The following is an 18,068-nucleotide window of genomic DNA, read 5'->3' on the forward strand; positions in this document are numbered from 1 at the left end:
AGATGGTGATATCTCCCTGATAACGTGGTCCCTGCTCTGCTGCTAACCTGACACATCTACACAAAGGATTCCCTGCCCGATGTCTGCTCTGGGGAAGCCCTGGGAGGTGTAGAGACTCCATATATGGGCAGATGGTGATATCTCCCTGATAACGTGGTCCCTGCTCTGCTGCTAACCTGACACATCTACACAAAGGATTCCCTGCCCGATGTCTGCTCTGGGGAAGCCCTGGGAGATGTAGAGACTCCATATAGGGACAGGTGGTGATATTTCCCTGATGACATGGTCCCTGCTCTGCCACTAACCCGACACATCTACACAAAGGATTCCCTGTTCGATGTCTGCTCTGGGGAAGCCCTGGAGATGTAGAGACTCCATATATGGACAGTTCTGATATTTCCCTGATGACGAGGTCCCTGCACTGCTGCTAACCTGACACACCTACACAAAGGATTCCCTGTTCGATGTCTGCTCTGGGGAAGCCCTGGAGATGTAGAGACTCCATATATGGACAGTTCTGATATTTCCCTGATGACGAGGTCCCTGCACTGCCGTTAACCTGAGACTTCTATGCAACGGATTCCCTGCCCGATGTCTGCTCTGCAGACAGATACAAAGAGTCTGTGGAAGTCAATCAGTACCACAAGTAACAGAAACCCGGTATTGAACCGTTCTGGCTTTAAAACATTCGCACTAGTAGTGAGATTTCGATGCATTGTGCAACCCCTGGGAAGATGGTTTTAGTTTTGCAAGCCGTACCTGGTTACTCCACCAGCCAGTTGGTTTTGCAGTGAATGGATAATGGGGCAGATTTACTTACCCGGTCCATTCGCGATCCAGAGGCACGTTCTCTGCGCTGGATTCGGGTCCGGACGGGATTTATTAAGGTAGTTCCTCCATGTCGCTGCTGCGCTGGAAAGCATCGGAACGCGCTGGAATACACCGAGCCGGGCTGAGTGAAGGTAAGTGCAAGCTCCGCGACAGATAATTTTTTTTAAATGCAGCGTTTTTTTTCGAATCCGTCGGGTTTTCGTTCGGCCACGCCCCTCGATTTCCGTCGCGTGCATGCCAGCGCCGATGCGCCACAATCCGATCGCGTGCTCCAAAATCCTGGGGCAATTCAGGGGAAATCAGTGCAAATCGGAAATATTCGGGTAACACGTCGGGAAAACGCGAATCGGGCCCTTAGTAAATGACCCCCAATATGCGGAGAAATATTATATATGCACTTCTCTAAGGGCGGTCCCTGAGAAGATGGGTTCGGTTAGCCACAACTAGTTACGCCGCTAGCTGGTAGGTAGGTGGCGTTCATGGCTCTCTCAGCCAAAAAGGTTCCTGACCCCTGTTATAAAGGAACAGGTGGAGCAAGATGGCGGCTTACTGTGTTATTCTAGTACAGTGGACTAGTACCGCATATAGTGGTTGCCCCCCCCCCCCCCCTTTTATCTATATAATTGCTTGGTTATTGAAGTAAAGTTTCTCTATCTTTGCTCTTCATGTCATGGTACATAGTACATATATCGAGGTGTGAGTAGTGGGGTTAGCGGCTCGGCATTGTTCTCTAGATACTAGGTACAGGATCTCTTGTGGTTTAGAATAAGGGTGGTGAATGTTTTGCAATATAATACATAGGCGCATGCAGAAACAGAAAAGTTACTGGAGATTCAATTTAACTTATAGAGGATGTAAAACCTCAATGGGGGGGGGGGGGGAGTAGTCATTTTTCTTTTCTTGCTGTTGGTGTTTTTGTGCCTTTTTTCTGCGTAATGGGCCTATTTTGCGTTTTTTTTTTTTGGACTGTTATGCCTCAATTCTGCTTCTTTCCAGATGTTTGCGCCCGATGTATTATACTATTGCGCCTATATGGGCACAAATAATTGCACAATATAACACGCCAGTCCTGTCCATGCTAATAAGGTGCAAAATAACAGGCGGATAAATGACCCCCACTGTGTTGTCTCTTGTCTAAGTTGTTTTTAAGATAAAGTGGGGGTCCATCCCATATCCACACGTCATGGGTGCAATATGGATCCTACATTCTTGTAGAGGTTTTGGGTCTATATTTGTAAGGCCCGGCTGACCCACCTGTATCACTGCTATGGGGTCCCAGTCCCTTTTATGACTGCAGACCTCCAGATCACATCCCTCCTTCCTTGTGAATACAGAAGTTTCCAGAACAATAGAAGCGTCTGCAGATGTAGATACACGTTGTGGTATATAAGACACATGTGTCCGCCCCGGGAGGAGAGTGCTGCTGACATGATGGTATTTTCCGAAACATTTCTATCTGGGGTCAGCGATTGTAATGAGGTGTGAGGGTATAAATATCCGCGCTACTCATCGCTATTGATCGGATTATTAATACACGGATGTTCTGAATATCACTGGAGGGCCGGCTTAAGGGTAACGGAAACAAATCCCGAAATATGTCTCTATTCTTGTGTCTATTGAGGATTGAAGTGACATATTTGTATTGTTAGCGGAGGAACCAAACCCCATGTAAGGGCCCATACGGCTCGGTGTTATTATGAATACTTTGCAGTCTGACTATGTACGTGTTACATGCTAGTGGTGTCATACAGAGCAGACAGGGGGCAGTAAAGGACACGTTTGGCACTAGAGCATACCTTTAAATCCGGCAGAAGAGAAGAATACAATGTTTGCTTCCATTTTATTGTGCAGGAATTCTTAGTGTAACGTTTGGGTGGGAAGACTGGAATGTCTGGGGTGGGCACTCTTACTATATGGACAATTTTTTTGTTCCCATAGCTGACCTTTACCCTTTCCCATCAGGGGCGAGGCAGCTGTCCCAGCCAAACTGTGGTGACAGAAGAGACCATCAATAATCCACTGTCCAGTCCTGGGAGGAGAAGACGCAGCCTCTAGGCACAGGAAAAGTCTTGTTAGTGTTTTGTCTGCGGACCGCACAAAGGGGCTCAGAGTGAGGGACCCCCCGCCCCCCCCCACCCCCCCGCTCATTACTCTGAGGTGAGTATAATCCATGTGGTTTACAAATTCATGTTCCTTTACCCAAGGATACCCCTATATGCCAGTCACATATCACCCTAGAAGTGCCCTGCTCTATCCTGCACCAACCACTGATGCCCCATGGTACTTGGCACCACCGTATATACAAGACCATAGAACTGCCGATACCTTCTTCAGTGCCCTACAATGCCGAGTATACACCCAAAGAATGCCTGGCACACTTCTCTACCCCATGTACCGCCCTCATACCCCTCCACCACAGGACCATACATAGGCGTATGAGATGCCCTGATAGATACCTACCAATAGTGCCATCCTGAACGCTTGCCACAGGTGCCCCCTATATGCCAGGCTTTTAACCCACATTCCACACCTTGAAGAAATTTTGGTGACACAACTCCCAAATTGCATTCTCCAGAAACACCTGAGTCAACCAACTTATTCACTGTAGAGTCCGTCACATCTCCCACTCAAAGGGATATAAGGGATTATGCCTTTAACATGGGCACAAGAGGAAGATCCAGGTTTCCTGGGACAATTTTCCCAGGGCTGTCGGATGTGGTTGCAATGTGTTGTAGATGGGGGGGGGGGGGGTTGTTGGTATTCACCTTGACGTATATGATGGGATCAGTATGAGAAACCAGGGCCGGCGGTGGAATTCCCAGAATTTGAGACGGGGGTGAGATGTTTGCAATGGACATACACTCCGCACAGCTGCTACACTGACTCAGCCCGGCACAGCAGCGCTTATATACAGCCCATACATGTATATCCATATTTTTATGTCGTTCTCATTTAAGAGATGACACCTGCTTGCTGTAAGTGAATGAAAATTCTTAATACGCCTGTCCTGGGTCCCTGCTCTGATACATTCTAACAATCCTTGGACTTTAGATGGTTTTCAGCTCCTGGATGGGATAAAGAAAGTTTCTAGTCACTGACAGCAAGTGGAAGTCTTGACAATAAAGTGGAATCGAAAGACTGAAATAGAAAGTTGCAGAACTTTTTGATATTGTCTTAAAGGATTGTTATATTTTTTATTATAGCTCAGCATTCACGACCTTTGGAGCCCATGCTGAGGTGTTTACATGTAATAAAGATTGAACATGTTGTAAATTGTCCTACCACAAAATCAAAATTTTATGATTTGGTATAAAAGGGGCGGTACTCCCGTTACTTCTATCATCCAAATCTACCTCCGGGAAAAATTTAGGTACCCCCCCCTGCCCATTAGAAAGTTACCCGGCCCATTGAACCCACCCTACATCTTCTTCTTAAAGGGACAGTGTCCTCAGAAAGACATTAGGGTCCTAAGACACTAGCCCAGCCTAGTCCAAGTCATCTGAAAGTGGAGCCTAGTTGCAATGCACCATGGGGGGTGAATTTAAATAAATAGATTGTCATATGGTTCCAACTTCATGGTATCAATCTACAGCCCTTTAACTGGTCTCCACATCAGGTGTTTGAATACTCATGTGTCAGGTATGATTGTAGTAGAGTGAATGGAGTTACCCTTTAACCAAGAAAAAAAAAAAGAAAAAAAAACTCAGCCAAACAAATTAAAAACCTGTTTCTTTTAATTACAATTTACATATAACAGCTGGTAATACTGCCGGACAAACGTAAATATTAAACTCACAGTCACAAAAAGGGTTAAACACGTATGTACAGACCAAGGCGAATCGGCACCCCCCCCTTGTTGTCCCATGTTAGGGGGTCAATGGGTTATACCCCACCCCTTGTCATCCTATGTAAGGGGGTCAACGGGTTATACCAACGTCAACACAAATCCCACCCACCCATGGGCGGAGTCATGCTAATTAGCGCCCCGTTATAATACATACATCATGTCATTTTTGTTTGAACCCTAGAAATGAGAACACAATGAAAAACCTATCAGTGTATGAAAGATAATTAACAGAAAGGGAATAAAAAAACAAAAAACAAAGCCATCTCTACCGGCAAGCAAATATTGCTTAGTGATGGGTCACAAAAAGTTGCAATTCATGACATCATGTGGGCAGTGATCCTGCGCCCTTTCCCCTCCTACTGTATACAGTTATAAGGCACCTTAGGCCTGCTCATCATTTCACCCCCTCCCTTAAAGGTGCATTGAAGGGATTGAGTGCTATAAAAGGGTATTATACTTTTTATTTATTTTTTCATAAAATTTTTGCTATTTTTTTTGTATTTTCTGTTACCAGTATGGCTACTTCCTTGGTTGCTCCATGGCTGAGACACAAGTGACGGTGGATACCAACTGCCCCAGGAGCAACAAACAAATAAAAGGTGTCTCAAAAAGCAGCAAATTGTCCAATTTTCTTTTTAAAGTGCCTGTCTGTGAAACCACTATACAAAATCGTAGTCAATTTTTAATTCCTTTACTCCCTGTCTGGGGGAAAAGACCCCCCGATGCTCCTCGGTAGTATCAGACCATAAAAGGACCAATTAACACCACATCCTAAAATATGGTGGTCAGTGCGTTATATATTCCAGAATGGTTTGTAGAACCATCCCTTTTAGGTCACGAGAGACCCACTTGAAGGTTAATGGAAGCCCATGAGGTTCTCAAGGACTTCATGTTGTCTCATTACATGCCCAAAAGATTATATTGGGCCATGTCTCCTACTACTAGGGTTACCACTAATGGAATAGGAATCAGGTCTACAACCCTCATCAGATTGGATCTGCCTTGGTCTCCGTGGGATACATTGTAGTCAAATTTTTGACAATGGTCATCAATCTAACTGGTCCTTATCTACACTAATCTACCTTCTTCCTGGTACTCATGAGAGTCCAAGGATCACCACCACCACAATTGGCATGTCCAAGGATCACCACCACAACTCTTGGCATGTCCAAGGATCATCACCACCACTCTTGGCATGTCCAAGGATCACCACCAACACTCTTGGCATGTCCAAGGATCACCACCAACACTCTTGGCATGTCCAAGGATCACCACCACCACCACTCTTGGCATGTCCAAGGATCACCACCACCACCACTCTTGGCATGTCCAAGGATCACCACTACCACTCTTGGCATGTCCAAGGATCACCACTACCACCACTCTTGGCATGTCCAAGGATCACCACTACCACTCTTGGCTTGAAGCTCCAAGAACTTGTCAATGCTATGAACAACTTAGTGGGACGTCTACAGTCCACTACATCATAATACTGTTCTGCTGTAGTCCACACAGCCAGACTGTACAGATACCCTGAATTCCCCCGTGACCGGGACTCCTCTACAATCTAATAGTGCTGCACTTTTACGGCTAATGTATGGTTCCGCCCACATTGGAGTAGATCTGCCTCTCTACTGTTACTGAGCCCCTGAAGTCCACTCCATGATTTTTTTCTCAAGGGTCCATAGTAATGACGTGCATCACTAGACCTCTTACGAACATGACGCACCATCCATTGTGTCACCACCCAATCTTGGGCGGTTGGGGCCCATAAGTTGAAAGTAGTTTAAAGGACGGGGAACCACTTTTTTCTTGTGGCCACCACCCCATAAGTCTGAAAGAAGAAAGCCGCGCCGGCCTCTCAGTCCGTGAATTTATGGATGTCGTTGTGTAACCGGTAATGGGGGTAGGACAGCTCGCTGTGATAGGGGCAGTTCTGGTGACACCTGCACTTTTCAATCCACATCATGCTTTTCTGGAAAGTGTCTCCATCGTCGCAACGGAAGCGCACCCTCATGGTTCTGGTCTTGGATGGGGTGCAGCAGCGGCCATCTGTGCAGGAGCCGCAGTAATTCGGCTTGTACTTCCGCACACTGGTGCACCCAGCATAGGTGATATGCATCGCCTGCTTGGCCTTCTTTGTTCTGGTGCACTTCTTACCATTCTACATGGAAGAAAAGCAAAGCAAAAAGTTACTAGAAATTGTATGAAAGGTTTTACTTTTCAGTGGCCCAAACGGGACCCATACCAGGTTGACAAGACACTAACAATTTCAGTAGTCGAGGATAGTCTTCTCAATGCCACCCACCCCAAACAAAGTTAAGACAATATTTTACCTTGGGTTTGGATGGTAAAGGATCTTTGCAGGGGCGGATTTGGCATAATCGGGTCTCCTTCATGAGTTTGCATTGAGGATTATCATTGGTAATCCTGGTGGAGAGTCCCATGCCGCAGGACTTCGAGCACTGAGACCACTCGGTGGTTTGGATGGCACAGCGGGAGCGATCGGGTTGAGGATGACGACCCAGACCTGTAGGCAGCAGAATTTTTAAAAAACATTTTTAACAAGTCATCAACCACAAGTTTTTATACCCCAATATATCATATGGTTTTTATATTTATAGATCCAGTGGTGGTAATCATCAATATTCAGGAACATGTGCTGAGCACTTATGAATTAGGCAAAAACCACCAGGTCCACCACGGGGGGAATCAGAATAAGTGACATGTTAATACCAAGGTAAGAAAACCCTTACAACTTACCAGTCTCTACTTTGAACCCATTTCGAACCAACGTAATGAGCTCGTTGCTGGACACAGGTTCCACATCCTCCTGGTCTACATTTTCTTCAGATGACTTCAAAAAGTCATCCATGTCTCCATTGGTGGTATCTCCAGAGTCCTCTGAGATGTGGTTGCTATCACACATCCACTCCTCACAGCACTGTCCGGGGACCTTCACCAGTCTCGGATTAATGCAGTCCACACTGGGTAAAGCCATTTCTTGGGGACACAGGGGCATACATCCCACCACCCCATCCATACACGAGCACTGGTGCTTGCAGTTGGGTTGAAAGTTCTCTCCATTCTGATAGATTTGCCCGAAGAATTCACAAGGTCGACCTTCAGACTTTGCTGGAAGAGGAAGAAATATCAATATTAAATTTAAGTCATGGGGAGGAGAGGGAGTAGTTGAGGAACAGCGTATATAAGAGCACAGCAGTGTGAGGAAACGCCTCAGGTCCACTTGGAAACGTTGCAATCCTAAGATATTAATTCATAATTAACAGTCCTGCTGCTACTAACAGCACACAAAAAGGTCTGATTAAACCATGACTATGCATGGTCATAGCTGCCTACAGAGATTCTCCATGTGAGGGGGCTCTTAGCTTGGATTTTCTACATTTACAAGGGTCATTGGCTTCTTGACATCATCTTGGAATTTCTCCAGCGGGCCATTACAAAGGATTCTCAAGTTGACAAAAAATTCCCTTTAAATATTTCAGACATGTCCCTTTAAGAGGAGCGGAGTCCTAGAATTACATGGAAGTCGCCATGGGTCACGCAGTTACGATCTGGGAGCCTTGTAACGTGATCCGTAGTAAAGTTCTACGCAAGTAAGAACATTCCGTCAAATCCATGTCGCCTTTTGGATACACGGCGCTCGTTAGAGGTAATACATAACGGGTCAGCGGTGCCAGCTGGGCGTAGTCATAACAGATCCGGGAAATTATACTCATTAATTGGAGTGTTTACAGGGCGGTTATCTACGGATGATAGCTGGCGAGCCGTCCTGCCAGGTGCTCTTCAAAAACAGCCGAAAGAACTGGCGCCAAATACCAATCCAATGCCCGATGGGCATCGAGCTCGTCTCCCACTAATGACTTGTGATAGGTAAAAGGTAATCCGGGTCACCAGCCAAGCCGAAGTAAGAAGCCCCAATCATTCTGCTTCGTCTCCTCTCTACATACTATGTTATTGCCAAACTTTATGGGTGATAAACATTGCTGGAGGTTCGCCCAAAGTAAAGGTGCGCGGTCTCATTGCAGCTGGAGCCGTGCCCACAGGATTATGGGTATGGTGCCAGTTACAGAGAACAGGGTTTCAGGAAAAAAAATCAAGGACAGACCTGTTGTGAAAAAGGACCAGCAGCTGGGTCATAAAATCAAAAGGAGAAAAAACTTAAGCAGGCCTCAAAAAGTAACATAACACCTCAATAGGTTTCTCATGGGCGGGACTTGTGTTTCTTTGCCACGCCCCTTCCTCTCCCCTGAGGAGCACAAATACTACTCACCACGGCAGATGCCCTTAGAAGAGAAGGGGTCAGCTCCGAAGTCGCAGTGCAGCCCCTTGATGTGATCACAAGGGTGCCTCAGATCGCAGTCCTGGTTGTACTGACGGGCACAAACTTTGCAGCAGCCACAGCTGTCGGTTACAAGACTGATGCCAGGGGCACACGTAAAGGCTTCCTTGGGGCAGATACAAGTTGATGGGCATGATGGTTCACCCTACAAAGGAGCACAGAAAAAAAGACTGCTTTTACATCCAAAGCTACAAAGTTTCACATCAAAATCACTGCAGCCCCTGCTGATTCAGAGCTTCCCCATAGCACGGTCTGCATCATTTGAACACTAGCAAAGAATAGTATGTGCCACAGACAAAAATAACATCTCCTACAATGCAATGCATCCAAGAGCGCGGCACAAAAAATCCAGTCACGTCTTACATTGAGCTCTGGGAGTAGTGGTATAGTGGGGGTTAATTATGTGGTCACCTATTCAGCTCATAGCGGCGGACAATATGGCAAACTCGCTTATTTATACAGCTCACATATATTAAACCCCTGCACCAGTATGTCTGACTTTGCATGTCCTTTTCAGTAAAAACTACTTGTACATGTATTTATAAAGTGTCCGAGACAAAATTCTGCACTGAAATGGTTCCAGTGCACAGTGTATACTGCTGGTACATAGGGGCAGTATTATAGTAGTTATATTCTTGTACATAGGGGGCAGTATTATAGTAGTTATATTCTTGTACATAGGGGGTAGTATTATAGTAGTTATATTCTTGTACATAGGGGGCAGTATTATAGTAGTTATATTCTTGTACATAGGGACAGTATTATAGTAGTTATATTCTTGTACATAGGGGGCAGTATTATAGTAGTTATATTCCTGTACATAGAGGGCAGTATTATAGTAGTTATATTCCTGTACATAGGGGGCAGTATTATAGTAGTTATATTCCTGTACATAGGGGGCAGTATTATAGTAGTTATATTCCTGTACATAGAGGGCAGTATTATAGTAGTTATATTCCTGTACATAGAGGGCAGTATTATAGTAGTTATATTCCTGTACATAGAGGGCAGTATTATAGTAGTTATATTCCTGTACATAGAGGGCAGTATTATAGCAGTTATATTCCTGTACATAGGGGGCAGTATTATAGTAGTTATATTCTTGTACATAGGGGGCAGTATTATAGTAGTTATATTCTTGTACATAGGAGGCAGTATTATAGTAGTTATATTCTTGTACATAGGAGGCAGTATTATAGTAGTTATATTCCTGTACATAGGGGGCAGTATTATAGTAGTTATATTCCTGTACATAGGAGGCAGTATTATAGTAGTTATATTCTTGTACATAGGGGGCGGTATTATAGCAGTTATATTCTTGTACATAGGGAGCAGTATTATAGTAGTTATATTCTTGTACATAGGGGCAGTATTATAGTAGTTATATTCCTGTACATAGGGGGCAGTATTATAGTAGTTATATTCTTGTACATAGGGGGCAGTATTATAGTAGTTATATTCCTGTACATAGGGGGCAGTATTATAGTAGTTATATTCTTGTACATAGGGGGCAGTATTATAGTAGTTATATTCTTGTACATAGGGGGCAGTATTATAGTAGTTATATTCCTGTACATAGGGGGCAGTATTATAGTAGTTATATTCCTGTACATAGGGGGCAGTATTATAGTAGTTATATTCTTGTACATAGGGGGCAGTATTATAGTAGTTATATTCCTGTACATAGGGGGCAGTATTATAGTAGTTATATTCTTGTACATAGGGGGCAGTATTATAGTAGTTATATTCCTGTACATAGGGGGCAGTATTATAGCAGTTATATTCTTGTACATAGGGGGCAGTATTATAGTAGTTATATTCTTGTACATAGGGGGCAGTATTATAGTAGTTATATTCTTGTACATAGGGGGCAGTATTATAGTAGTTATATTCCTGTACATAGGGGGCAGTATTATAGTAGTTATATTCCTGTACACAGGGGGCAGTATTATAGAAGTTATATTCTTGTACATAGGGGGCAGTATTATAGTAGTTATATTCTTGTACATAGGGGGCAGTATTATAGTAGTTATATTCCTGTACACAGGGGGCAGTATTATAGAAGTTATATTCTTGTACATAGGGGGCAGTATTATAGTAGTTATATTCTTGTACATAGGGGGCAGTATTATAGAAGTTATATTCCTGTACATAGGGGGCAGTATTATAGTAGTTATATTCTTGTACATAGGGGGCAGTATTATAGAAGTTATATTCCTGTACATAGGGGGCAGTATTATAGCAGTTATATTCTTGTACATAGGGGGCAGTATTATAGTAGTTATATTCCTGTACATAGGGGGCAGTATTATAGTAGTTATATTCCTGTACATAGGGGGCAGTATTATAGTAGTTATATTCTTGTACATAGGGGGCAGTATTATAGTAGTTATATTCCTGTACATAGGGGGCAGTATTATAGTAGTTATATTCTTGTACATAGGGGGCAGTATTATAGTAGTTATATTCCTGTACATAGGGGGCAGTATTATAGTAGTTATATTCTTGTACATTCAGAAGATGTAGAGCAGGAGTGGATGTTCTTCTCCACCAGGAGTCTCTCTTCTCCTCTGGATGTAACAGGTTTAGTTCATGTGAAATCTGTAAATTCTCTTCTGTCAATCCTGAAATTGCAGCTAATTTGTGCACGGGCAGCCTGAGCCTGGCATAAACACGGGGGCACGTGACCCGCTGACTCATGGTGGCTCCGCCCCAGACCTGGCATCACTCACAGGATCTGGACAGGGCAGGAGCTGTGACTCCGGGATTAACAGAGCCGCCACTTTACTCCTGGTGTTATGATAACCGGATCAGGACTGGAAAATGCTCCAAAGGGGAAAAAGAGCAGGAAAATATTTACTCCAACCGCACAGCGCTCCATTATTAAAAATAGCATCCAGCGGTTTCCAGAAAATGTTACCGCTATATATATATATATATATATATATATATATATATATATATATATACACTGATGAGCGGTGTATCTAATCCTATCCTGTGTGATACTGACTGCTGAGCTGTGTATCTAATCCTATCCTGTGTGAAACTGACTGCTGAGCTGTGTATCTAATCCTATCCTGTGTGATACTGACTGCTGAGCTGTGTATCTAATCCTATCCTGTGTGATACAGCCTGCTGAGCTGTGTATCTAATCCTATCCTGTGTGATACTGACTGCTGAGCTGTGTATCTAATCCTATCCTGTGTGAAACTGACTGCTGAGCTGTGTATCTAATCCTATCCTGTGTGATACTGACTGCTGAGCTGTGTATCTAATCCTATCCTGTGTGATACTGACTGCTGAGCTGTGTATCTAATCCTATCCTGTGTGATACAGCCTGCTGAGCTGTGTATCTAATCCTATCCTGTGTGATACTGACTGCTGAGCTGTGTATCTAATCCTATCCTGTGTGATACTGACTGCTGAGCTGTGTATCTAATCCTATCCTGTGCGATACTGCCTGCGGAGCTGTGTATCTAATCCTACTATGTGTGTTACTGTCTGCTGAGCTGTGTATCTAATCCTATCCTGTGTGATACTGTCTGCTGAGCTGTGTATCTAATCCTATCCTGTGTGATACTGCCTGCGGAGCTGTGTATCTAATCCTACTATGTGTGTTACTGTCTGCTGAGCCGTGTATCTAGTCCTATCATGTGTGATACTGCCTGCTGAGCTGTGTATCTAATCCTATCATGTGTGATACAGTCTGCTGAGCTGTGTATCTAATCCTATCATGTGTGATACAGTCTCCGGAGCTGTGTATCTAATCCTATCCTGTGTGATACTGTCTGCTGAGCTGTGTATCTAATCCTATCATGTGTGATACAGTCTGCTGAGCTGTGTATCTAATCCTATCATGTGTGATACAGTCTCCGGAGCTGTGTATCTAATCCTATCCTGTGTGATACTGTCTAATGAGCTGTTACATGTAATCTTACAATATGTGATACAGTCTCCGGAGCTGTGTATCTAATCCTATCCTATCTGATACAGTCTCCTGAGCGATGTATCTAATTCTATCCTATGTGATACAGTCTCATGAGCTGAGGATCTAAGCCCCTTCTAAACAGTATAATTCTGTGCTGGGATCAGACGCCTCCGTGTAATCCCTCCTGGAAAGACATCCGTGTTTCTGTCCTTATCACTCCTTGTGATGACAACCACATAACCGCTCACACTGCGCTCCTACATCCTAATGCTGGGATCTTCTTTAGACTCTGATCCCTCCTGATCCCCCTCTTATAGGGAACATGAGCCGCAGATCAAGACACTCCATGGCGGTATTATACTGTAATTAATAACTGCTTAATACTAAGCAGCTATTAGGTTGCATTTGTCAACATAGCATACAGTGTCTCTATAATACTGCCAAATAGTACCAACATAGTTCCTATATAATACTGCCATACAGAGCCTATATAATACTGCCAAACAGTGCCAACATAGCGCCATACAGTGCCTATATAATACTGCCATACAGTACCAACATAGCGCCATACAGTGCCTATATAATACTGCCATACAATACCAACATAGCGCCATACAGTGCCTATATAATACTGCCATACAATACCAACATAGCGCCATACAGTGCCTATATAATACTGCCATACAGTACCAACATAGCGCCATACAGTGCCTATATAATACTGCCATACAGTACCAACATAGCGCCATACAGTGCCTATATAATGCTGCCATATTGCGCCAACATAGCGCCATACAGTGCCTATATAATACTGCCATACAGTACCAACATAGCGCCATACAGTGCCTATATAATACTGCCTTACAGTACCAACATAGCGCCATACAGTGCCTATATAATACTGCCATACAGTACCAACATAGCGCCATACAGTGCCTATATAATACTGCCATACAGTACCAACATAGCGCCATACAAGTCCATCTTAGTAAAGCACAGTGTAACCTACTATACAGATATAGTGCCAGGTACCATACACCATGAGTATTGTGCCAGTACAATGCCCATACTATGCCATACCCATAAAATACCAATTCAGTGCCTATGTGGCGCATACATAATAGATTCCCAACGTACCAAACAGGTGCTGGGCATCATCCTCAGCCATCTCCTGCCCCATGCAGGGGGCACTCTGCCCGCACCCACCTCGCCAGGAATCTGGCACAGCGCACATCTGCCCTCGCCAAGTCAGCCATGTACCTGCCAAGCCACGTGTTGGCTATTAACTGCTCTGTGCCACCAACATTTAGTGCCCAGACGAGGGCAACTCCTCCTCCCATAATATATCAGTATGCTCATCCTGGGCTGCCTGATACATGAATGGAATGCCAGATCTACAGTGGTGACTGACACGAGGCTTTACAGCACATGTCATTTCCCTCGTGTTTTGCGGTGTTGCTCCGGACTTTAGTAGCAGCTCTGCCCTGTGGTACCTCAATGTATAATAATGTAATTCTATGGAAAGCTGGGTGTCATGGCTGCCATCAGAGGCGCACACCCTGAGCAGAATTCCCACAACAGTGAGTGATGGCGCCGTACAGGACGCCTGGACCACCGCCAGCGAGGGTCACAGGGGTCATTCCTGGAGGACCCCAGAATAGGGTCACTCACTGATGGGAATCAATGACAGTTGCGCTAATCAGGGAGCATCACCCAGCTTTCCCAGGCTCCTGAATGGCTACACTAAGGCAAGGTGAGAGTATGTAATGCATGCAAGTCTACAAGAATGACAATATTGGTTGTCACTCAGCTTTCCCAGGACCAGACTGGAAATACCCTTTAATAGGACCATCCCGCTTTTGCCCCTAATTCACATTTGCCAGGTGACAACCACTCTAGTTCACACTCCTTAGTTCTTCAAGGTGCTTTATCACTGTTCAGGAAACAGGAAAAGCTGGGTGAGGCAGCTGTAGTGGTTAACTATTCCATATGGCTTGAAATAATATCCATCACCGATTGCCAGTCAGGATTTAGGGAAAGCAGTGACATCATCACTGGGCACTGTATTGGCAGCCATGTCGGTTGTCACCCAGCTTTCCCGGGATCAGATTTAGTTATGGGTTATGGGTTTGAGAACAAAACGACATATCCTGGATCACAATTGACCACATAGGTTTTGACCCAGCTTTCCCCAAATTTCTGTATGTTATCTTTGCTCAGTTAATAGACTGGCAAAGCTGGGTGGTTAATGGTATAAGCATACATCCCCCACAAGGCGTCACCCAGCTTTCCCAGTAGCAGATATACTACAACGGCTGCATGTTTCCTAATCCTTTTGGTGTGGGTCACCCTTTAAACTCCAGTGGCCCCCTACTTCATGCAGGAATGTGGGGTCCGCACATGGGATGTTATTTTTCCTTCAGAATCTCACAGGGAGAAGAATATCAAATCCTCGCGCCAAGTCCCTTGAAATGTGATCCTGGCGGCACCAGGGAGGTTATACATAAACATAGAGGGCGAGAGCGGGCACCCAGTGTTTACAAACCTGACGCGGGTATTTATAGTGGGCATGGGGACACTCAGCTTTCCTTAAAGGGGCAAATCTCCCTATGCCACCCAGCTCTCCCAGGAGCAGATAGGACGCAAAGAGCAGAACTTATATTTAATAGGGATTATTATCATACAAAAGTAACATGGCAAGGAAGGGGTTACTACCCCCCCTCCCCCCCCCCCAGCCCCTCCGACCAATCAGAAGCTGCAATAAGGAGACTTTGATCTCGGCACCACAACAAAGTCATTGATTATAATAAGGAAATCACTAATAGACCAGGAGAAAGGAGGGATTGTTCCCCATCATCTGCCGCAGACACGTGGGAGGGGAGACCGCTGAGTGCAAGCTCTGCAGCCCAGCAATAACATAACACCTCTCCGAGGACTACTACTCCCAGCATGTGCATAGACAAAAGTGTAAGGTATGATATGCCTTGTAGTCCAATAGCCCGAGAGTGCAAGCTCTGCAGCCCTGTAAAAAATACAAGACACCTCTCCTAGGACTACAACTCCCAGCATGTGCACAGAAAACAGGAATACTTAGTGGAAGATATGATAGGAGTTGTAGTCCAGAAAGAGGCTGCAACTAAAGGACAATTCTCCTAGGACTACAACTCCCAACCTGTGCATAGAAAACAGGAATATAGTATAGGATTTGAGTCTACAACTCCCTAGAGTGCAAGCTCTGCAGCCCAGTACATCTACTAGTAAGTCACACAGAAACCTTCCCCTTTCTAAGGACCCCCATCCTGAAATGAAAATTTAATACAAGTCATGCTGGGACTTGTAGTCCCCCAACATCTGGCTGAGAAGAACATGAGACTGTATTTACCCCCTCCAGCAGTCAATACACAATCTGCAGAGGGACTACAACTTCAAGGCATCAAGGGAGGGGATGCTGGGGATTGTAGTCCTCCAGCCACCATGCAATAAACCACTACTACTCCCAACATGTGTGCAGCACTTACCACTTTCCCAGAGCAGGCAATTCCCAGCACAGCAGCCAGCAGCAGCAGGGCTCCAGGGCAGCACATTGTCCAGGGCAGAGGGTACAGAGGGCACAGGACCAGGGATCCTCAGTCACACTATGGGGAGGGGGTAGAGCTGCTGCCACAGGTCTCCTGCCAGCCTCAGCTGTTCATTGACAAAACTCTGCCAGCTGCTGCCTTATATACAGGGCATGTCACAGCCCCGCCCCGCCCTGACGTCACCCATCCCTGGCACAGGCTGAGAGGAGTCTCACTGCTGCCCCCTGCAGGCCGCCTCTGGAGCTGCAGCACATTCCCCTCACTAAGAATAGCAGCAAGTCAGGACACAGTTGTCTCTCCCTGGATTCCTGAGAGGCACTCAGCTCCTCCTGGCCAAATGCTGAGGGGGAGAGACTGCCAGTGCTGTGGGCACATGCATTCACCCCGGGCACCAGGAATATCCACATATGTGCAGAAGTATTAAATAAGATCATAGAGCTCCAGCCAAATATCTACCACTTCACACCTAGAGGTCAGTGGTAAAATTACATCTCCTGGGGACCCCCACTAGGGGGAGCTACTTACATACAGATTATACACCACCACTAGGAGGAGCTACTTACATACAGATTATACAACACCACTAGGAGGAGATTACTACTTACAGATTATACACCACCACTAGGGGGAGATCACTACATACAGAATATACACCACCACTAGGGGGAGATCACTACATACAGATTATACACCACCACTAGGGGGAGATCACTACATACAGATTATACACCACCACTAGGGAGAGATCACTACATACAGATTTTACACCACCACTAGGGGGAGATCACTACATACAGATTATACATCACCACTAGGGGGAGCTCACTACATACAGATTATACACCACCACTAGGGGGAGATCACTACATACAGAATATAGACCACCACTCGGAGGAGATCACTACATACATATTATAAACCAACACTAGGGGGAGCTACTTACATACAGATTATACACCACCACTAGGGGGAGCTACTTACATACAGATTATACACCACCACTAGGAGGAGCTAACTACATACAGATTATGCACCACCACTAGGGGGAGCTCACTACATACAGATTATACACCGCCACTAGGGGGAGCTCACTACATACAGATTATACACCACCACTAGGGGGAGCTCACTACATACACATTATACACCACCACTAGGAGGAGATCACTACATACAGATTATACACCACCACTAGGGGGAGCGCACTACATACAGATTATACACCACCACTAGGGGGAAATCACTACATACAGATTATACACCACCACTAGGGGGAGCTACTTACATACAGATTATACACCACCACTAGGGGGAGCTACTTACATACAGATTATACAACACCACTAGGGGGAGATCACTACATACATATTATACACCAACACTAGGGGGAGATCACTACATACAGATTATACACCGCCACTAGGTGGAGATCACTACATACAGATTATACACCATCACTAGGGGGAGATCACTACATACAGATTATACACCACCACTAAGAGGAGCTCACTACATACA

At 45.0% G+C, this 18,068-nt stretch overlaps 1 protein-coding gene across 1 annotated transcript; it reads right to left on the bottom strand.

Annotated features, from left to right (window-relative positions):
* Positions 1 to 4,547: 4,547 nt before the first annotated feature.
* On the bottom strand, positions 4,548 to 16,674 carry LOC140077730 (CCN family member 1-like). The gene is made up of 5 exons (XM_072125164.1): positions 16,491 to 16,674; positions 8,973 to 9,186; positions 7,442 to 7,813; positions 7,015 to 7,208; positions 4,548 to 6,842 (listed from the first exon to the last, which is right to left on the bottom strand). Exons 1-5 carry the CDS (start codon positions 16,554 to 16,556, stop codon positions 6,540 to 6,542), a joined length of 1,149 nt encoding a protein of 382 aa, XP_071981265.1. The 5' UTR covers positions 16,557 to 16,674; the 3' UTR covers positions 4,548 to 6,539.
* Positions 16,675 to 18,068: the final 1,394 nt, after the last annotated feature.

The sequence above is a fragment of the Engystomops pustulosus genome, chromosome 9 (assembly GCF_040894005.1).
Source record: "Engystomops pustulosus chromosome 9, aEngPut4.maternal, whole genome shotgun sequence".
NCBI lineage: Eukaryota > Metazoa > Chordata > Amphibia > Anura > Leptodactylidae > Engystomops > Engystomops pustulosus.